Source organism: Sapajus apella, unplaced genomic scaffold (assembly GCF_009761245.1).
Source record: "Sapajus apella isolate SASKATOON/1434 unplaced genomic scaffold, GSC_monkey_1.0 scaffold4, whole genome shotgun sequence".
Classification (NCBI taxonomy): Eukaryota; Metazoa; Chordata; class Mammalia; order Primates; family Cebidae; genus Sapajus; species Sapajus apella.
This window is the reverse complement of record NW_022436944.1, coordinates 1,708,957-1,732,715: the sequence shown is the minus strand read 5'-3', so window position 1 is coordinate 1,732,715 and position 23,759 is coordinate 1,708,957. Positions and strand designations below refer to the sequence as shown.

The following is a 23,759-nucleotide window of genomic DNA, read 5'->3' as shown; positions in this document are numbered from 1 at the left end:
AAATTCCGCTATGCTATATATCAAATCATAAACCCTGAAATCTAGTGGCAAAAGATTGGCCTATATGTTGAGTTTTATTCCTCCCTCTAATTCCAAAGATATGGTTTAATTTTAGGGGTATATTATGAGTATATGGCATGTTGGGGGGGAAGATAACAAAGCAAAAGGAATTTTCCCTTCTTTGCTTCTCCTAGTCAAGCAGAAACTCCATGTTGTTCCATAGTAGTATTAGCTTTCAGTTAACCAGTAATAAAAAACACAAAACAAGTCCTTTTCACAAAAGTAAACGTGCATTGCTTTCATAAACATAGAAGCAATCTAGTCAGTCAGTGAGACTTCTCTGTTTTTCGTGGAATTTTAACTCAATCTACAGAGCCTTGCTCAGCCTTTTGAGTTTTTTTCAGTCTTTTCACCTTTTGCACATCAACCTTTGTTTCTTTCTTGTTGTTTTTTTTGTTTTGCTTTGCATTTGTTTCTCAAGATTTTACATAAAGGACAGAGAACAGAAGGATAGATCATGTCCAGAAAGTAATTTTCGTAATTTAAAGTATAAAGTGACAACATAGCATTTAATAAAGTAAAAAATATTTAGAAAATAAAGGTTCTGAATGTGGCTAAATTATATAATTTATAACTAAAAAATACCAGTTGGAAGATTATAATTTAATTGCATAGTGATATGCGTTATCCAAATGCCTGGGCTACCAAAATATAAATTTTGAGAATTCAAGCAACGCCAGATAATTAGATTTCCTTTTTGCTTTCTACTAAATGTTTGACTGAAACTGCTAAACTAATAGTTGGTTTCAGCATTAGGTAGAGTTGACTCAGGCTTAATCTTATAGCTAGGCAGATTAAGAGGTTTTCTCCACCTAAGAAGTATTGCTGTAGGAAGTGTTTCGTTTGTCAATTTCTGCCTTATAATGCTGTTCATTATTTTTATAACAAAACTGAAGGAAATAGACTTTATTTCTGACATCAGAGATACTGCTTTACAGCATAAATACTTTTCCTACTCATTAGTATTTATTAGCTTCCTTTTGTTTTTTTTTATTTGGACACAATTATATCAAAGGGATATGCTGTGACTTTTTAAATTACAAATTCACGCTTTACCAAGCATATATAACAGATTTATTCTCTACGAAGATTTATAGGAAGTGGTAGAGGTGAGTTTAAAAGATTCTGGAAAAAGCCTCTTATTCCGTAAAATGTTTACTCTTTAATAGCTAAATTAGTCCTAAATTTTCTAGATATTTATTCTTTCTATTCAATCTCCGCAACAAAAAGGATTATGCTTAATGCCTTCTAGTCATTTATGCCTTAAAGTGAACAACTACAAGATGAAATCCTTTTCTAAAAGAAGCCTAACCAGGAGAAGAGGAGGCAGGGCAATACAAGGGGTGAAAATGAGAGGAAGAGAAGGATCCAGGGAAGAAGGAAAGGAAACAGAAAGGTAAACTGAAGGTGGAGTGTCAAAGACAAAATCTGAATAATTCCCATTCTTGAGTAAGGCTACTTGATATACTGCCATTCCTATTTAAATATAATGGGATATTCATTTAAAATTCTGATTACAGGTTTCGAGGATAATTTCCAGATTTAAAAGCAAGGTAATGAATACAACTATTAAAATTATTTGTGGACCAAGGCAAAAATCTAGAAACAAACAAACAAACAAATCTATTAACTGGTCTAAACTTTTCTAATTTTAAAGACCTTTCTGTAGTACAATCAGTATCTGCTTTTCAAAAAGTAGGTTCTAGTGTTGTTGTTTCTTTAACAGAAATTTGAAAAAGTTATAGAAGTAAATTCAAAAGGCTATAAAAAGTTAATGTCACTAAAATGAGATTTTTATTGTGTTAAAAATAAGTGTTAAAGTATTACTTCATTTCGATTTTTACGTTTCTCTTTTTCCTTTTAGGAAATTCAACACTTGAGGAAATCAAACATGCTTCTCTTATTCTTTTATGTATGTGCAATTCAGATAAATTATTGAAATTAAATCCATGAATTACTGCTCTATCAAAAGATCATTCATCTGTCATTAAGTGAGTACCAGATCTAATCTTTTTAAAAAAATCATCTGAATGTTTCTAGGAGTAGCTTTATTGTTTCTTAACAGATAATGACTTTAATTTGTTCCAGCACTCTTTGTATTTTCTCTAAATCATAATTTACTATAAAGTTAAGGCTTCAGTTTCTAATAACACTATTTAATAATAATATAACATTATTTTTCATCTGGCATCAAAATAGCTAATTCCAATTTCACTGTAAATATTTTACAGATGAGAATATCTGGCAAAAATGATTTCTGAACATGTCACGAGTGCATTTGTCCAGCTCATTGCAGTTCCAAATTTTCCATATGCATAAGGCCTCAAAATTCAGGATAACATTGCACAATAAATACACAAGTTTTGTGGTACAACATGCCGTTTCTAACCTTTGCAAATCAGGAAAAACTTGGTCACATTCCTTACACTCCTGGATCGTGTGTATCTCTTGGAGATCATTCTCGCTTTCAAGTTTTTGCTGGAAGTCCTCTTCAACCATTGAAAATGCTGAGTGAGGAGTACTGCAAGGAAACTTTTGGTGATCTGCTAGTTCAGCCTTAGATTCAAAGAGCTGATCACAGTCTTCACAGCGATATTGCCGTTCTTCTGTGAAAACAATTCAGGTGTTACTAGGATTGAATGGTCAAGAATTGCCACCACAAACCAGCCAATCTTACTGAATTTTACAAAACATAATAGGTATTATTTGACTGTCATTTGTATCATGTCAATTTTCATGTGGATTAGAAATATTATATGTAAAGAACCCAGGACAGAGACTGGAACAATAACATAAGCAACGGCTGTGGCTAGATTATATCCTCCTGATCAGTAAAACTTTATGACTAAACCTTTTCAGGTTCAGAGAATACTAAAAATAATAAATACCACTTACTGAGCATCATATATTTTCTCAACGTTGTACATGGATTACCAACATTCCTTAAAACCTGATTATGAGAAATTATAGGTCAGATATTTATCCTAGTTTTCAGATGAGGGTTTCAGGTTCAGAGAAGTTAAGTGTAAACTTTTCAGGGAATATAGAGCTATGTGTGTGTAAGGCTTTGAACCCACTTCTATCCCATATGCCATGTTATCTGGAGAGAACATGGGACACAGAGTCCCTATCTGAGCCACACTTAAGCCTGGTCAATGTCAGCAAACTTGGAAATGGTTTAACATTCATCATCACTAATAATGGGACACAGGATGTTTTTAGTACCCTTCTAGGGTAATTTATGTTACCCTAGGGTCAGTACTAATTGGCATAGCTTTGTTAAATAGCAAACATATCATTAATTTCCACTTTAAATCAATAAGATAAATAAATGGTAGTAGTGGAGTGTAGAGATAACAAGGTTATAAAATGTCAGGTAGTGATGGTATTGTTTCTATTTTTGTCTTTTGAATAGCTTTCAGCCCACTCATAAAGCCACACTCTGCACAGATCACACAGATACAATCACAGAAGTCTTAAAAACAGCTCACGCTGCTAAAAAAAAAAAAATGGCAAACAATATGTCACATAATCCCTCTTTTATAGGCCTATGGCCAAGGAAGATGTTACTCTTTAATTGTTCATTGACTGAATGTTTTTGAGAGAATACTTTAGTCACCTACCAAATGTTAGGCATTTTGCTTGGGAATGAATATATAAGAAATGTAAGAGGATATACATATGAACAAACAGACTGTGATATATTTTATGGCAGATGCAAGCACAGGACCTAAAGGAGCCTAGAGAAATACTACTAATCCATCATATCTGGAAGGCTCTGTCATGAGTAAGAATCAGCCAGGTGAAGTGGAAGAAGGGGGCACATTTCAAGCAGTGAGAACAACAGGCACCAGTGATGGAGACAAGAAAGAACATGGCACATCCACAGAAAGGTAGAACTGTAGTAAAGTATGGTGGGTTCACAGAGCGCATATAGGGGAGAAGTGCAAAATAAACTTGGAGGGGGTGCAGCTCACCAGAGACTTTGTAAGTCTGTGCTAAGAAGGAAAAGACCCATTGAAAGTTGGAAAGCAGGGATATATTCAGACTTGGTTTTTAGAAGAATTTTCCCCAGTTGCAGCATAAGTCAAGCAGAGAGGCCAAGTGAGACATTGCTGCAGAAATCCACATAAGATGCTGGTTTAGTTTAAGCTAAATTGATAACAGTGGTAACAGACAGGTAAAGAAATTACCATGTGGATTCAACAGTTTGGATTTAGAGGGTCAAAAGAGAGGGAGGTGTTCTAAAAGAAAATCAACTTGGCTCTAAGGACAGCATTCTCAATGACATTAACTAGTTAACAGAAACATTTCCAACAGTCTGTAATACTATTCACATATTTAAGATCTATCTGTAGGACCTCAGCCAGGATTCTGAACACAAACAGTATCTCCAGGCCACATAATGCATAGAAAAGGCCTAGGTATCAGAGACAGCAAAGATCTTGGGTTGAATGCTGACCCTACCACTTATTATCCATGCATTCTTGGACAATTTGCTGAGCCTTAATTAGGCTCAGTTTCCCTACATGTAAAATGGATATAATTTCTTTCTCACAGGTTCTATGCATGAAAGCGTAAATGGGACAATATGGAGAGAGTATATAATATCTATCATCTAGTAGGCATGCAATGCATGTGTTTTTTAAAAATTTATTTTCCTAAGAGGAGTTGAATACTGGGAATATGAAATACAAATCATCATTTAAATATTGTAAGAATTATATGTAACATATATAGTGTATATATGGATATAAATACGATACAATGAAAACCAGAAGCAAATGATGGGTTCAAGAGTGTTGTAAAGGAAATTAATTTATGAATGGCCTAAAAGAAAAGTCACTTCTATTTAGAACTTTTGGAGTATTAACCTAATTATTTATATTTTAAAAACTCATTGTTTGAAAACCTTTTTAGATCTAACATTTATGGATGAACTATTCATTGCACCAGAAAGCCCAGATTGCAGTTCTTTAGCATCTAAGAACTCCTCCTTGCTGCCAAACAGCCCTTTCCCGTTGGGACAGATACCCCCTTCAGGCTCAGACTCTACCAGGCTAATTGGGAACTCTAGGTTTCTAAAGCTACTTGCATGTCAGAGTTGCTAAGAGTAAAATAAATACCAAAGCCCCCCACTGCCACCCCTCCCCAACTACACTGAAAATACAACTACTCTTGTATAACCTACAAAGAGGCAGAATGCAGTCCAAAGGAAAAAATGTCCAAGAAAGACTGCCCACCAAGAGTGGCAGATTTCTAGAGGTAAAGGCAAAAGCTGAGATTTTTCTCATCTGGGATGCTAAAAGGGTGAAGGGTGGTGATCCCTGACTCTATGGTAGGTTGGAATGGGTAATCCTTTCCAATGGATCTCTAATTACAAAATATTCTAAAGATGCCACTAGATTATGTTGAACCTAGTCCAAATCACATTATGCTAGGAAACAGAGAGTGGAAGAAGAAAATATACATATTAACTGTTCATCTCAATGATACAAATCAATGTAAGCAAAATGTTCTCTTTATCTGACCTAAACATACATCCGTACTGATAATCATTATTTTTTATTATCTTTTGATTTAGAATAGGTCTCTGGCAAATAAAAATTCCTCTGACTCTAAAATTTCCTCATCTGCACATTTTTCCCAAGGCCCCTTCCCTGACACCCCTCCCATACGGTCATATTGGCTAAGATTTTACTGCAGTAAAATACTTTTCCCAGTAATAGAACATTAGATGACAGAAACATCCCCTTGATTTAGGAAAGCTCAAAATCAAGCTCCCTGAAAGGCCCCTTACACAGTGAAAAGATTCTCACCATAGACTAGCGCATTGACAAAAGGCTTAACTAGGTGAAGTTCCTGTGTAAATACTCAAAATTCCTTTGACCTCCCTTTTAAGGAAGACCTCTGCTTATTTCAGCTTCACTGTAATAGTGGCCAGATGTCAAACCAAGAAAATAGCTGCTTCAAGAGAAGGAACTTCTTAAAACTGACACTGAAAAGCCAGGGAAACTAACAAACAAACACCAAGAACAATGGACGCTTTGGATGCTACTTTACAGTCACAATGGAGGGTGACGAGGAGGGTGGCGTGACTGGAACTAACCGTGGATGTCCGGCGCCATAGTTTCATGGGGATAGTCTTCGCTCTTCATGAACAGCAGAAGCTCCTCTCCCGGCGCAATGTCTGCAACTACTCTATAGAATATCTATAAAGACAAAATAAAGGGGATGGGATCAGGAAAGAGAGAGATGTATATACATTAACAAAGGGCAAGGTATACACTAAGATATCTGTACATTTTGTCTTACCTTAACAAACATCTTTTTATTTCTTTGTCAAAAGAAGTGTGATTTCCTGTTTTATATCTGAAAATGAGCCCTCTGGTGACAAATGGAAAGCTGTGACTCTCAAGCCAGTTCACAAATCTTTTCCAAATCCTACTTCACAAATCAAATTTTCTTAATGCACGACTAGCCGTGTCACATACATCCTGTGTAATGTTTAACGAAGAACTTTCCCTTCTCTGAATCCTCAAAGCACCCTAGCAAACCACACATACTCACAGAGTTGAATCCTGCCTGGAGTTCTCCAGCAGTAGCCCAGCTTACCTTGCACCTTCCCCTCTTAAGCAAGTTTGCAAAAGTAGCACCTTCTCAACAATGTGTTTGGAAGGTAATAGGTTGAAAGGACATGACATAAAGGATCATGACAACAAAGGAGAGTATTTTGCTTTTTCAAAAGTTAACTCCTCTCTCACCAATCAGAAGGGTGCTCCCATACCTGGGTCCTTTCTTCAGGCCCAGCTCCTGATTGACTCTCTTTGAAAGCAGGCATTACGCATTTTATTGATTCATTTATCGGGGTGGTAGGGGTGGTGCTTATTCCCCTCGCTTTCTAGCAAGGTGCTGAGGAGAGGAAGCATTTAATAAATCTGTTAATGACTGACTGGAAAGCAGTGGAGCAAGTGTGGAAAGAACCCTGACCTGAAATTTCCAAGAGCTGCCTGCCTTTCACCTGAGCAGCTCAGTTACTTGGGCAAGTCATTGTCCAATTTACCTGTCCAGGTACCAGGCTTTTTGGTTTTGTTTTGTTTTGTTTTGTTTTTTCATTTAAAAATGCTTGTAAGCATGAAAATCTTTTAGATGTTTATTCATTTTACCATAAAAATGTTTTCAGTTTTTCATTTCATTCTTATGTTATTTAATTAAACAATCCCATAATCAGATAAAGCCTTTAGACAAAAAAATGAAGGTCTACAATTAACTGGTGAAAATGAGACCAATTATATTATACCACAGTACCTTTTTGAAACCCTCCAGTACTCTGAGAAGGAAATTATTCCTTTGCCTCATATATTCTTCTCTCTCTTTAACACTGCCAATGAGAGTCTTTTCTCCCAATCTTCCTGCTAAGAATATCCACATACAGAATCAATCTTTTTTTTCCTTTTTTTAAGACAGGGTCTCATTCTGTTGTCGAGGCTGGAGTACAGTGGCACGATCACAGCTCACGGCAGCCTCAGCCTCCCTGGGCTCTGGCGATCCTATTACCTCAGCTGCCTGAGTAGCTGGGACTACAGTGTGAACCATCACGCCCAGCTAATTTTTGTGTTTTTTGGTAGAGATGGGATTTCACTGCATTACCCTGGCTGGTCTCACACTCCTGGACACAAGCAATTTGCCCATCTCAGCCTCACAAAGTGCTAGGATTATGAATGAGCCTCTGCACCCAGGCCAGAATCAAACTTATTAAGCCAAAAAAGTCCAGATTCTAAATATCTGAGCAACACACACACACAAAGCCAGAACAACACCACAACAACCACCATGGTATTCTAAGAATATATTCTTAGAAGATATTACTGTTAACTACGGTTTTTTGCAAGATCGCTTGGTACTTCAAACTAAGAAAAGCTGCATAAGTTGATGTCTTATAAGATCAGCGGAAATGCTCACACTTTAATTTTATTTATCTATTTATCTTTTGGAGCACTGAGGACTTTGTATGTGCCTCTTTATTCCAGTAGGTGGCTCTGAAGTCCAATTGTTTATTTTTCTATAACAAGACCAGAGCACAAAATTGTGCTAAATTTGTAAAATAATTTAATGAGGAGTATTTTCTGCTTAGCTTCTTTCCTGTCTAAATAATTTTTCTTCATTCAATAGCAGCTGAACCATCTGAAGCTGGACAACAATGCCAAACATAAAATGTTGCTATAGCATGTTATAACATAACCTAAGAGTTTTTGAGTTTGTCCACAGATAGAATCCAGACTATCTTGGGAAAATTACTCCTCGTTATGTGCTGTTTCTATAAAAAAGTTTATTTGCAGTTTGTATCCTATTAATCCTAGCCATTCACATTTTCTTTTCCTTGGAAGTACACTGAGAACAGTTCTTTTCAAGAGATTACCAGATTTAAAATAATAATAAAATAATGTGTGAGTTTGCTTTTTTCCCCTAAACCTTCCAGTTAAATACTTATAAGTACCCTGTTTCATTCTGGAGTTCTATTTCCCCTTAGAAAACAATGGACTTCTCTCAACAGTTTGAATCACCTCTTTTTTTGGCATCTCTCAAAGGTTTAACTTATTAGCTTCCTTTCCAACAACATGTTGACATTTGAATTGTGACATATTAGAACTTTTCGGTGGCTTCTCGGAAATAGTGAGGTTAGAGAGACAATACCCTGCAAGACAGTAAAACAGTGCAATTGTCTCTATTGGGGAATACTACTTAGACCCACATGTCAGGTCATTTTAAGAAAGTATTATGATATCATTATTTCTTTGTAGTCCACTATTAATCATGTCTCTTTTAATTTCATTTTAGATTTACTCGAGCCAATGTGAACAGTCCAAGAAACAAAAGAAAATGATGGATACACTGTAACTATATATTATAAAGACAATTCTCTTTGCCAAGACATAGATCACTACCGTAATTTCCCTTTAAGTGTCCAGATTGTCATGTGAAGAATATTGAGTGCATAAAAAATAAAAGACACGGAAGAGTGTTGATGTTGGCTTTATTTACTGGAGGTAAAAGGTGACATTCCAAGCCATGAAAGGCAAAGAAAAGCAGAGTGGATTTTAACTTCAGGGTGTTCTTTTCAATTTTAAGTGAGCTTTTATGGCGCTCATGAAACTGAGGTTTGAAAAGAACTGGCAAGCACCAGACATAATGAGGGCAGATTCTGGGCATGCCTCCTCATATGGCAACAAGAATGTCCCTCGAAGTTCCATTTGCCACACCCTTACAAACCTAGTCATTTTCTCAAGGTGTTTCTACCACTCGATCTTCATTATCTCTCATCCCTTAGGATTTTAGGGACACTTGAGCAAAGCTGTTTTCCTGTTCTAATTACAATGGCCCAAAAGTATAATTTGAATACGTGGATCTAGAGATGTCTACATATAAATTTAATTTACTTTCTAATAATATCCGTGGTATGCCAGCAGGCATTTGAGAAATGACAGGAGTAATTTAAACCAAAACAAAATGACAATTTGTTGCCTTGAAACAATATTGTGGGGAAATGATGGCATGTCATCTAAGAGGAATCAGGTTTTTCAGAAAATATACTTTTATGTTATAAAATAGATCTTTCAGCAAATAAAAATGCAACAACAAGGTGATTTATATGGATTTTCTCACATATTTGTATATAGTAAATATGCTTGACCAGGCTTATAAAAATATAGTTATAATGTCTTTAAAATCAGTGTATTCTCAATATCTCAACTATATCGCAGTCCAGTGAATTATATACCATCTGTGTTACATGCCAGAAGCAGAAACACTACTAATATAATGCTCTCATTTTTGTGTTGGAGAAAAACGGGAGTCAATCTGTTAAGTTCCATAAAATGGTTAATAATGGGTCTTCTCTCCTATTGGGGTTTTATGTAAAAAGTTCTCTGGATCAAAAATAAAAATATCCTGGATCTGAAAGTTTGTGATGATGAATATACCTCAAATATATAAAGAGAGGCTCAAGAATCTTCAAAACTTAGAAAAAGTTTGAATTAATATGAAAAGGTTGTTCATTTATTATTTTTGTTCTCTCTCTCAGAATGTTCTATTAGAAGAAAAAACTCAATTCTTCCCAATACAAGGTGAAAGATAAGAAGACTAGTGTCTTCAGTTGTAAAGAAATAGATTATATGGAAATTCCATTTTTTTAAAAAGTAATAAGAAATATTTTAAAACCGTGTTAGCTCTTCCAAAATTTTCTATTTGGTAGCTAATACCAAAATCCAGAAGCAAAACATGTTATGAACATAACCTAACTCCCATACACCTGGAACTTTTGCCAGTTGAAATGGTTTTTTCATTTTATTACATAAAAAATTAAATTTTCCCAGTATCTTGCTAGACTCTTGTATTTTTCAATAAAGTAATATTTATACCTTTGTAAGTAGGAATATTATATTTGGGTCCCTGGATACTTCAATTTTTAAGGATAAATTTTTATAGTAAATGTTTTAGTAACAGATTTCTTAATGTTCTTTTTTTTTAAAATTGTTGAAATAGTACACTAGTGAAATTTCTAAATGTTTCTATGAAATTCTAAATTATTCAAGTAGTTGAAAAGTAAAACTAGAAATACAAAATTGTTCAGTTTTACCACTGGTAAAACCCACAACTCAAGGCATAAGTATAATATTATACATATGTAGAGAAATTAAATGCCATAAACAGAATTATTATAATTAATTTATTTTAATCAAACCCTGGAAGCAGTTCCAAATGCAAAGAGAATATCTATTCAGTTAATACTCACAAGGCTAAGTTAAGTATAAAAAGCAGTGGTGATATGAAATTGATTTAGCAAAATTTAGACTTCCAAATTGTACATTTTCATATGGTATTATTTATAAATATAAACGTGCTTAGATATATATATATATATATATATTATAATTTGACATAAATATGGCAAAGTATATGTTTTGGATAAATTTTTAAATTTGCACATTAGTAATCTCGTATTTTATATATATAATTATATATAATAAGAACAAATGCTTCATGGCACATGATTAATTCTTATCATATATCATACAAGTTATAGGTAATTATATATTATGTTTTACAAATTTTATATATACTTGGAATTAGAATTAATCATGTATCATTACTCATTTTATTTGGTTAAGTCCAAGAGGACAGCAGTAAAGCAAGTATAAAACTCGTAAGCACTTTGATAGGAAAGTTAATATGCCATATTAACTTTTCATATAACTCTGTTTTATACTCCCAAGGACTGTGTTCAACCAAATCCTCTATCATTAGTATTTACAAATGGTAATCTGGTGGGTCTTGTTTATTATACTAGAGAACAAAAAGCTGGAATCTGTCAGATTCTTTGTGGATTGATTTAAAGTATTATGTTTGTATTGTTGAGACAGAAAAATTCTGCACACAAGGGGGAAAATAGGAAAGAAGGAAAACACATTTACTTCTAAAAAGATGAACAAGGCCTTATTGTTATGAATCCCCGTTTATTTTTCCTGATCAAACACTGGAAGTTTTATTTATGCTCAATAGACTGCATTTGGCATGTCTAAAAATGACAGAAGTGTGAATTATGAATAACCTTCAACCTATGCAGGAAGTTGTAATAATTGAAATAATAGAGACATGTACGCCCAGCAATATCTGTACTGAGAGAAAACATTTTCTGACTATTGGTGTCTTTTCGCTTTGAAGTTGATCGTTGATTTCTTCCTCTTCCAGCTCCCGGCATTTGGCCTAAATGCTTTATTTTCTATACTTCCTAGTCTTTCTATACTTTCCTAGTCTGAAGCCTAGGAAAAGCTGAATGGAACTTCAGCAATTGGAGGGTGGTAGGAAGGGAGGCAGGTAATAGTTTGCATGTTTGAACAAAGTCAACATTTGATATGGACATATCTGTCAGACTTGGTACTGCAGAGAGGTGGCTTCAAGTCTACAGATACAATATATGCAGTAGGAGACGGAGTCTAGACCCCTGATCTAGACTATCTATCTATCCAGAGTAATGTGGGAACCCCCAATTCAGGAGTGATGCAAAGTTTAATAGGATTCTCTGGAGAAAGGATCCTATTATACATTCTGAGCCTAATTAATGACAGGTAAAGAGAAGTGTCCTCAGCTGAGATTGATGACTGAACATAAATTTGTTCAACACCATGGAAGCTTTATCATGGCTAAGCATTGCCAAAGCAAATCACCCTTAGTTTCTCCAAAGAAAAAGTATCCTATGTTTGTCTCCAGGGTAACAGTCTAAAGACAAGGAAATATTAATTGAGAAAGATTAGGTATTGCCTTGCTATACCCACTTCCTATATGAAAAATGTGACTCCACCAGACCAAGATATCTTTGAAGGGGAAATTTTTTCATCTCCACATCTTTATCTCTTTGTTAGTTACATGAAAAGAAAACCAAGTATAACTCATTAAATGAAACAAAATAGAGAGAGAATTGATTGTTAGTTCTAGTTTTCATAAATAGGGCAATTGATAACAATACACATTATTATACATGAAGCTTAAAGTGTTCCCAGCCTGAAAGCCTTGCAAAATGTCTCCTTAAATAGCCACGAGGGTCTCTCTACAGAGTTCCCCAAAAATATCCATTAGCTACCTGTCTTTGAGGTGGTCATTTCATCTGACTGTATGAAAATTGATGATCATTTTGAATGGTTTCCAAACATTTGGGAAGAGTTCCATTATTACATTATAAAGAAGCTAAAATATCATCTTTGGTGTTTTACTTGGCTGTAGGCTTCTTTTGTATCCTTGACCAAAACATTGTCCTCCTTGATGGCTTGTAAAGCATTCTTATGACTTTTTTAAGAAATAGCTACAGAAATAGCTACAGTCTATTGTGGGTGTGATGCTTTCCAATCTTCCAGAATGAAAGGTGATATACAGGCAAACACTAATTACTTAAAATGTGCATTACTTCTTCAGGGCACCCCTCTTTCAACTTATGCCATTTGTGAATCTTAATAAAAATCCTAATGTATGTCAGTTATGTGTCCTAGGCATTGCTACATGAAGGAAACTTTATTAGGGGCAGGGGATGAGGTGATGTTTGTTTTATGATGTAAAAATCAAATGGCAAACTATGTTTGAAAGAGTTTCATCTTCAGGTGAAGGAAGTAACTTATCAGCCAGACAACATCCCCCCAAAGTCAGCTTAGGCACTGTTCACAAAGCCAGTCTCGGGGTGTTGCCAGCTGGCATTCATCTTAAAACAGCAGAGCATAACTTTGGTATAAAAGTGGAACTAGACTTAAAAGCAAAGCAAAGAAAATGCCCAAAGCCAGTAACAACTTTAACATCAAAAGAAGTCGTACAAAATGTGGACAGATATCCTTGCAAAGGAAGACCAAATTAACAAATTACCTGACAGTAGACACAAACGTTTTTAAATTATGGAAGGGGTCTAACAAATTACATTTTTGCAATATATATAGCTAATCTCCCCTGCTTTTTTGCACAAATTGTACTAATTGAATGATGTAGGAAAACTGTTTTTTTTCTTAGTAAAATCCAAAGAAAATAATAATTGAGCCCATAATAAGCTCACGATATAATGCTATTCTAGTGTCACAGCAGTCTGATATAATCATTCACATGGACCCAAGGAGAGCAAACGTGGGGTGCCACATCAGCTATGATCGTCCTGGAAGCAGTTAAAACTTTATAAGGTAAAGCACAAACGAGAACAATGCCTGTTCCCACTGAAAACACTGTAGAGTCTTGTTGCTGTTCATTAACCACAAGGGAGCTGGCAGAATCCTTAAGTGAATTCTGACTTTGTATTCTCTGAGGGGCACTCATTCTTCTGTATCTCATTTCTTCAAAATATACATCAGGCATTAGATAATCTCTTATCGACACATTTCTTTTTATTCAGAGTGAACAGCAGACTTCTCTTATTCTACTTACTAAATACCAGCTGTCAAGGGCCTACTTAAAAATGAAAGGACTTATCACCTTGTGTAAATGACAAGATTAATAATGTCTTGGGTTTCTGAGAACTTTATTCTACTCATAGACCATGTTAGGGCAGGCCAGGAGTTCGAATGAAATTGTGTTCCTTCTTACAACACAGAATACACACACACTTACATATACAAAACATTACCCCAAAGTACTTGCCCAGATCGTTCTAATTATCAGTGGAAAGGCAGGTTTCATTTAAGCCTAAAAAGTCAACTTACATAAATTGTGTTACTTATAAGTGGAAAGGCAGGTCTCATTTAAGTCTAAAAAGCCAATTTACATAAATTGTATCTTAGTGACTCTCTGATTATTATCAATATGGTTTCACTATGAAGTATTACAGTAAAACTGTTGTGTCCAGAGAACTACTCCATAAGTACCCAAACTTTGTGAATCTATTTAAACATGAGAACTGGCCTTGTTTGAGGTGGCTGGGATCTATGGGTAGGTAGCCCTGCTTCTGATCCAGGTGAAGGGTATATGTGGGGTCAAAAGGAGACTTATCAAAAGATGGAGAGAGAGGCAAGAACAGGGTGAGGCCAAATCTAAAGCAATGAGTTACACCCGCCAATCAAAATGGTTTGTAAAAGTAAGAGAGCTGCATGACTTTAAAGGAAAGAATATCAAAATAACCAGTTTAAAAAAAAAAAAAAAAAACCAGTAAACCATTTAGATGATTGGTCTACTTGACATTAAACACATGGGTGCTTCTGTATGTAAATGAAACCTGTTTATAATGAAAAAAAAAAAAAAAAAACCATTTTAATGTTTCCTCTGTATTTTGGTCCTCTTGAGGACCTAGTCTGGAAAGAGATTTCCTCAATCAACTCTCTGCTTTTGCTCCTACCCTGCTCTGCCTTTCAGGGCCAGTTCTTGCTCCTGAAAGCAACCAAGAATAATTTCAGGTTGTTAGAATGTAAATATTTAAGCATTGTCTGTCTCAGTAAAAATTTCCAGCCAAGCACCATGCCACAGCCATAGAACTATGTAGCATTGTAGAGAAGCTTTAAGGGAAAAATAACTAGAATATCAATGATAAAGAGACTTGGGTGTATTTAATGGATCTACTATTTTATGACTTGAGTTTGACTATGGCTCAATTTACTAGTGTCTTTGGTGTCACTTCTTTCATAGAAATAAATTACTGTAGTTAATACATTTTTTCAGGGGTGAATAAAGATATCAGTCAGAAGCCACAGCTACTTAGAAATTATGGTTTGGCAGTATGGTGTCAATGTTTCCAAAATGTGTATCTCCAAAAACATCACAGCAATAATTTTGAAAACATGAAATGAAAGAGACGTCTAAAATCACAAAACTTGAGTCTTTCTAGGCAGCACTGACAAGAAAGAAAGCTGCCACAAAGCATATTCTATCTGAAAAAAAAAAAATCTGAAATGAAATAAATGGCAGAAACCTACTAGAAAACTTAAACTCAGGAAAATCCCCTTAACTAAAACGCTAGTAGAAAGGAATGGGAAAAGTGTTAATTGAGTGGCTTTTGCATTTATTTTTTTCTGATACAAAATAGATTCCATCTTTTATCAACTTTACTTAAAAACCAAAATCTATGCTGTTTGTAGAACTTCTTCACCCACAAAGATATCAAATACAGGTTATCCAGCATATGACGTTTTGATTGTCCTACTACTATCAAACTGTATTATCATCTTAGAAAGCACATTTATTTACTTGAATATGGCTCCTCCATATCATTAAAAACAGATCCGAATTGATTAAACTTGATCTTTAACATTAGAACTTTTATAAATATGTATTTTTGAAAAAGTAAACTATAATTTATATACCCTTGTTTTGTTCTGGGTAAACTTTTTCTTTCTTTATTAGATGACCTAATTATCGTGACTACTTGCAGTTGAAAGCTTCATCTGAAATTCCTTTTTTTTTTTAGATTCCAGGATTTATACCTGTTTTGTTCTTAAAATTTATTTGATAAACTTTAGCTGTATCTAAGAATCGGAGCAACGAGAAACACTTTACAATTTCTTGTAGAGTGTTCCATTTGCTTTTGTGTTATACAGGTGAATTGATGTCATTAATGCTTAATAATTACTCCTATACCAGGGTCTTTATAGCTAAATATTAAATAAAACCTCCCTCAATGGGAGTGTTCATTATGTGATGAGTTGTGCTTATTCGCCATTTGGCAGCTCCCATTCCTCCTGGAAAAGAGAGCAGAAAAACAGACCTAGAGAATCCCTTTAGTCAGCTCTTCTATCATTGTACCTAGTCCTACATTCACATTTCAAAGTTGTCTAGAATTGCTAGTTTTAACTGGATTTTAGAATATGCACATGTGCTTATAGGTGAATATGCTTATAATACATGCACACACAATTTGGGTGTCTGTTCTCTTTTGTCATGTCAATTGGGCTAAGAGTGATGTATACATACACGTTATCATACAAATCTGACATTTACCTCTGACTTTCCTCCCTGGTTGTTTATGGATGAATTTACTTTAATTTCACAGTTATATTATTTGATATGCATTCTGTTGGCATCTTAGATTTCTGTCAGCATAACATAAAAGTTAAAAATTAGTACTTAAGAAAAATATGTGTCTAATATTGTCCTTATCTGTTTGCCCAGATTATTTTCTCGGATTCTTTAGTCAAAATAAGTAAACATACTATTGATTAAGGTATTAAGCATATTTTCTTTTGAAAACAATGCATTTTACAATGTATATTTCAAAAGTAACTGTGGTGAAATTTAAATGCCTATTCTAATAAGTGGCCTAATCATAGTTAGAAACAGGAAAACAGTTTCCCTTTTTTAATGCAATCAAGATTACCAATGATAAGAGCATATTTATTATAAAACACTAGACACATAAATATTAAATGGAAAAATGGCTACAAGTGGACTTGGATTGGCTACAAGTCCCATTCTTAAATCATCTTTTCACTGATTCTATAACAGTTTTATCTGTCTAAGGAAATAGCTCCCATTGTCAATAATTATGAATAGCAAACAATTATTATGACCTAAAACTATCATTTGAGGTCCTCCAGTTCCTTTTTTAAGAAGTATAACATTAATTCCTTCACAACACCTATGTATTTCCCACATCTGCAAATAGTAGGTGCTCAAAAAATATTTGTTGTTGACGGTGACAGTAGCTCATATGATAGACAGGGTATTTTCTGCTCACAATCAATAGCTAATTTAATAATGTTTTCCTTTGTCAATAATGCCTCTTGTTTTCTTGTGGCAAGGAGAAAAAGCAATTGATTGGTTTATTATTTTTGATATATGTTGCAGATTTTTAAATGATTCCCATTTAAACCTAATTTTACAATTTACTGCCTCTTACACAGTTTAGTCAGTAAAAATTATCTGGTAGCTGGTAAGATGCCAAAGAAAAATCTCATAATGATGAATGAAATGGAGTCTTAGACCAACTGACACTAGCTTTATTTAACAGTTTTCAATTGGAAACATTTAATTTAAACTATTCTTTCTCTCGATGGTGATTTCATAGTAAATTTGCCAAGCAACCACTTCAATGTGGTCTTTGAAACATATTTGATTTAGGAAACCATTGGGTTAAAAGAAATAAATGATTATAACATAATTAAATTCTAACCCAACAATGTTTATAAAACAAAAATTAATGGGCTGAATTTCTTGTTATTTCAGGTATTGTCATATTATATTATAAGATTCATAACCTAATTTTATTAAGTCCAGAAGAATGTTTCATGATATTTTCATGATCTTTATTTCATAGTTACTGTTATTAAAGTCAACCTCACTGCACGGTCCTCCATAATGTCACAAAGCAATATCCAGCAGGGTTATTTTTAAACTTTTTAACATATACCAAAAAAAGTATTTTAATTAATCTAAAAGTACGTGTTTTCATTTATAATTAGGCAAATCCATATAAAATGCATAATGTCCACACCGATATCATGCATATACATTTCAAATAAAACCTATATAACATTTCAAGTATATCACTTCCAATTTCTGCATAAATTCACAAGATGTTCCTGATTAGCTCAATACCTTTCATGAAGGTACCTACTATGATAGCAAAGAAAAAATGAACAGTAGGCAGTAGTAATACTCGGTTTTTAAATCATTCAGTCATACTAAAAAAACTGGTGCATTTATGAAGGATACTAGTACAAAGTGAATAGACTACTCAAAGAATGTAAAGAAAGTAGTAATAAACATGATTTCATTCTGCATTTTACTTATATGTGTGCATTATCTTTCGCAATACCAACAAACAGGCCATAAGGGTCTACTGCAGCTCACTGTTATTTTTATTCTTAGGCTTCACTGATACTTAAGTGCTCTCAAGGAAAGACAAGAAAATCTTTACAACATACCTGATCATTTATCTGGCATGCAACGAGGTTGTGCTGATCATAACAGCCAGCGAATTTAATGTACTTGAGCCAGCTTCCTACATCTGGTTGACTGGCATCTATGCAGAACTTCACATTGCAAAACTCATCTAAGATCTGGAGGGAAGAAGATGAGAACAATCAATTGCCATATTGGCCCACCCATTAAAATAATCAGTTGTTTGAAAATATTTTATTGAAATGTATATTCCTTCTTCGGATCCTTAAAAAAGTCAGATACCAGGCATATTAACAGAGAGGAAATGAGAAGTTACCTTGAAAATGACAACATACTGCTTTTTTAAAAAGGAATAAAGCACGGGCAATTTGTTACAAAAACTGATGAACTGGTTTCAAAGTGCTTTTTTCGTATGCATAAATTAGTGCTAATTTTATCCAATGTGATTTTCACAAACAAAAAATTGAACAGCATATATTCATATAGTATTTCTAAACATTACAGTCAATATTTCTTATGTGTGTAGTCTCATGTAAGCATATATTTCACATTTATGCACTTTAAAAACTTTCATCTAAATTTTTTCTTCATAGTTAGCATTTCATCACCATGTAACAATTAAATCACTCTCTTAACTGACAGAGATAACAAGATTTGTCTTATTGGTGCTTTCAACCAAACTAATGAAAAACAAATGAAAATAATCGATTAGGAAATACTCATGGAAAGTATGGCAAACTCAGGTTTTAGTTAACACATGTCAATGCGTGTTTCAATATTTTGGCTAGTAAGCAAAATAACAAAGCTGGCTCTTTGTGAACAAATAAAAATATATTAAAATACTGTAACATATTGCTATCATTAGGTATACTTGTATATTGTTATTTTTCATGAGATTTTACATTTGGCCCAAATAAATGTTAATCATTTAGTAAGGACACATTAAACAAAAATTAAAGTGGGAAACTTCAGTTTTTAAGGTCTTGTGTACTTAAACCAAGATATTCTGATTCACTAACAGAAATAACGTCTTAAACATCAATATTAAAAGCTGTAGAGTTGTTGACCTGATGGTGAATAACTACAAAGGCTGGTAATGTTATGTCAATCAGTTAATGCAAACGAGGAAGTTTCCTATCAAAGACTAAGCAATATACCTAGAACAAAAATTAATGAATTAAATAACTCCTACAGATCTCTGCTGCGTGCATACCGACATAAAAGTTAAAATTAAACTCTTTAGTACTGAGACCAAAAGCAATTTTGCATAGAATTCAGGTAATCATCCAATTGCAGATTCAAGTCATTAACTCACCATAAACTTCAAGAAGAACCCAGTACTCTGAGGGCTTTAGTCAACAAGCACTATGAATAAGCCTTTGGCCGTGAGGAAATTGAAGGGCAATAAGTCGTCCCATAATTTAAAAAAGAAAAATCGAACATAAGATAGGGATAGTAATTGCTACACACACACACAAACACATACACACACACACACACACACACACAAATCAAACTCTTTTTCAAGGACACCTCTTCACACTAACAACGACGAAAGTGTGCATTTAAATAACCTCTCTATTAAGAAAGATGAATTGTAAAAATTTGTTATTAATAAAATTACAAATTTTAAGATGTTTCTTCAACTCTCAGTGCTGAGTAACTCAAATGGCAACTTGAGATTTCCCTCCATCCCAGATGTTGAGAAGGTACATAAATAACAACAGCAATGCACATTTTTAAATAGTAAAGAGTTGGGGTTTGTTGCTGGGTTTTGTTTGTTTGTTCATTCTGTTTGGGTTCTGGTCGATCTTTTGTTGTTTGTTTTCTTGACTGGAAAAAAAAGAAAAAAAGGCAGTTCTCCTGATGCACCAAAGAAATATTTAATAAAGGAAATAGAATAAAGCCAGTGAAATACAACACTAACTCCATTTCATATTTCCAGAAAGATGTGGAAAACTTGTTAATTTCAAAGTCAAGAAGCATCTATCCCCTTAGCTTTCAAACATTCCCTTTTATAGGAGCAGGGAGTTAAGTATTACATATACTGCACATAAAAATTGTAGGTGTAATTTTATTCCGTGTTAACATTATTAGCATTGCCACTGTCAACAGCAAAATTAATTTTAAAAAAGGTTTATTTCCAAAGAATGTCTTCTTACATAATGTGTTACATGATTATTCAAAGATTTCACCATCATATTAACATTCTTCCTCTCAATATTCTTGCCCCAAGACAAAAGCTTAGGTTTCTCCAGAAACGTTTGCCCCCTGGGTGAATTATTCACTTTTGATTTGCCAGCAGAACTGCATTTGTCTCCCAAATGTCTTAATGGTGTTGGAAATCTCTAATAAAATAAAGTAACGACACATCTTCAGTCATTTCATATAACACACTCCTGTGTTTTTAAAAGCTGTCAAGCTCCAAAGATAGCTATAAAAAAAAAAAAAAAAAAGAAAAAAAAAAAAAAAAAAAAAAAAAAAAAAAAAAAAAAAAAACCTTCAGGTAGACTTTAGAGAAAGGCCCTTTCAAAAAACCAACAGCAAAAGGGAAAAGGGAAAAAAAAAAAAAAATCCCCACAATCTAGCCAAAGGGTCCGAATGTGACTTTCTCGCGAAGCAGCACACGATGTTGGACAGCAAAGCTGTTACTTGGCAAGGTGGAACTCGGCCGAGAGCCGCTCCAAAGTCGCGTGGCCAGTGCCAGGAATTCAGATTTTGGCAACCGCGCTTTCTGCGTCCCCGAAACCGACGGACAGAGACACACGGAGGGAGGGGAAAGAGGAGAAGAGCGCGAGGAAAAGAGGCCGACGAGCCGGCAGAGAAACCCACCGAAGGCCGGACGACCCACCCCGGAGACGTGTCCAGACCGCACCGTTTCGCAGGAGGAACAAGGAAATCCCCCGGCTTAGCAACGTAGATAAGCAGCAGGGCTCCGCGAGACTGAAGGCGAGGAGGAAAGGCGGCGGGGGGCGGGGGGCGCCCCGAGAAACGGTGCCCCGGCAGGAAACTGTCCAAAGTGACAAACTTTCACATCGCCCAGACTTTTTTTTTTCTTTTAAAGTGAGGAGTTCTCTTACCTTTAGATTTCTATGGCCTCAACTCAGCAATAATAGGCAATCACAGAAGAATCAAAATAAACAAAATAAAGTAATCAGCAGCCCCCAGCGCTCCTGCACGAAAATCCTTTCAAACGATCCCGAGCAACATTTCGAGATGTTTAAAAATAACAATCATAATTTTTAAAAAGCCTGTCGTCTCGGTTTCCACATGGGTCTGACAACTTTGTCCGTCTCTAGGATCTGCTCTCCAGGACCGCGCGTTTCGGATTTATTGTCCGCCAACAGTGTATTTTTGATACAAGAAATGAAGTCTTCTGTCGTCTGGGTGACCCGGGTTTGGTGTGTTTTGGTTTTTCCCCCTTCCTAAATGAGCTCGGAGCTATTCCTTCTGCTTCACATCACCTCCCTCTTTTCTCACTTTCTCTTGCTCTTATCAGCCCGATGTGTAATGAAAGTTATCTGAGACCCACTAAAACTTCTTCTACTTTTCCTTCCCAGTTCCTTGGGGGGGAAACAAGCAGGAGGAGGAGGGTTTGAAAAGGTGGGGGGCCCGGGGAGGTGAGGGGAGCTCTAGCCCTTTTCAGATCCTCCGCAGCGCCTTCGCGGGTCCGGGACCCTCACGGGATCGTCCCCTTTCGCAACTCCAAGCTCAGCCGCCGGGTTTCTATTTCATGAACTGTCTCTTTAAAGAGGATCTGCTCGGCCATCCAGAAAGAACCCGGGGCGAGGGAGAAAGGGAGCTATCTCCCGCCGCCCAGAATGATCGGAAGCCAGACTCCTCTCTCAGTAAATTTTTAAAGTGACAGCAGCCTCCTCTGGCGGGAGAGGTCACAAAAAGGTCGCCAAGACCCAAGTCCTATAGGGACAGACTGATTATGGATGCACCATCCCCCTTAAACATGTAGATTTCTCCGGGTAAACAACCAATGGGGAGATCTCGCCAGGCAGGATTTCTTTCTCCAGGGAAATAGCCTCTGTTTCGTTGTCCTGAAAGCACAAGTGTGTGTGGAGTGTGTATGCGTGCGCGCGCGTGCGAGTGTGTGTGTGTGTGTGTGTGTGTGTGTGTGAGAGAGAGAGAGAGAGAGAGAGAGAGAGAGAGAGATGGGGGATGGGAGGAATGGGAAAGGGTGGAGAAGTGCTTTCAGGGGTGTGAGGGTGTGTGCACCGAGGCAGGAGGGGGCGGGGGGGGGAGTGGGGGGGAGGGGGAGCGCTGGGGGGGGCGAGGTAGCGCTGGAGGGAGCGAGGTTAAAGCTTAGGGTATAGGGGCGCTGGTTCAGACTAAAAATAAATAGTTTAGAAATTTTCAGAAAACACCAACATCAAGAGTGAAAAGTTGACATGTACATTTCCAGTTTTCTACTAAGCATTAATTTTTTTTAATTGAAACTCGTACTCTAATTTATTCCCTTCATTCTTGTAGCAAGGTCAGGAGGGCTTGCAAAATTTTCAAATCATATTTTTCTTAAAAGATATTTTAGAATCTGAAAAATTATTATCATATAACCCGCCCAAACAGCATATTAAGAGTTTAGAGAGACTGATGACTGTCTGGTGAGTTTTTGCTATTTTCTTTGATACATTAATTGTTTTGATACAATTTTCTTTGATACATTAATTAAAACACCATGAAGGCCCAAAGGTGGAACAAGCAATTTGACAACTCAGATTATTTTTGAACTTTTAACATTACAAATGCTGCTTTTAGTGATCGGCACTATACTATGTTTGATAACTTTCTAATACACCTTGGGTGCATTTAAACCAACACATTGCAGAAAACACATTGGAAGAAAGAATATAGGGATCCATAGCAAAATAAAAGGGTCTACAGATTTCCTTGTGGTCAACCTTGTAAGATTTAGTAAATCCCACTGGCTAAATGGAAGTAAATGCGTTTTTATCACAAAACTCCATTCATAAAAACAAATGGACAAAATCCAACTCAGCTCAACAATGGAAAGTTAAGCAAAGTAAGCGAGTCTAGGGACACTTGCGGAGGAGAGGTGGAGCACGAGGGGCTGGAAAGTGTTCTGACGGTTAAACTTCAGCCGCAAACGGGATAACGCAAGTGCCACCCACTTTTTGTTTTCTCCAAGCGCAAATAAACGTGTAAAGCCAGTAGAACTATATTTCCCCAAAACGCTGATTTAAAAACAAAAATAGTAGCAAAAGGGAGGGATTGGGGGGGAGAAAATGACAAGAGGTGGTGACTAATTCGTTTCGGTGGCCTGTTATCTGTGACATTGAACTGTTATTTCAGATAATGGCCATTGTTTGAGAGAAAAT

The 23,759-nt window shown here is 35.5% G+C and overlaps 1 protein-coding gene across 17 annotated transcripts in view; it reads right to left on the bottom strand.

Annotated features, from left to right (window-relative positions):
• The window catches only part of MECOM (MDS1 and EVI1 complex locus), a 573,219-nt gene that overhangs the window by 43,104 nt on the left and 506,356 nt on the right, over positions 1 to 23,759 (bottom strand). For 8 of the 17 annotated variants that reach the window (XM_032260964.1, XM_032260978.1, XM_032261073.1 and 5 more), the window contains 3 exons: positions 18,435 to 18,569; positions 6,170 to 6,272; positions 2,450 to 2,666 (listed from right to left, as the gene is read on the bottom strand). In XM_032260964.1, coding sequence (XP_032116855.1) covers positions 2,450 to 2,666; positions 6,170 to 6,272; positions 18,435 to 18,569 — 455 coding nt within the window. Of the gene's footprint in view, positions 1 to 2,449; positions 2,667 to 6,169; positions 6,273 to 18,434; positions 18,570 to 19,726; positions 20,183 to 21,243; positions 21,438 to 21,491; positions 22,548 to 23,759 lie in introns of those variants that run through there. The other 9 variants (XM_032261012.1, XM_032261020.1, XM_032261038.1 and 6 more) reach the window with 6 other exon arrangements.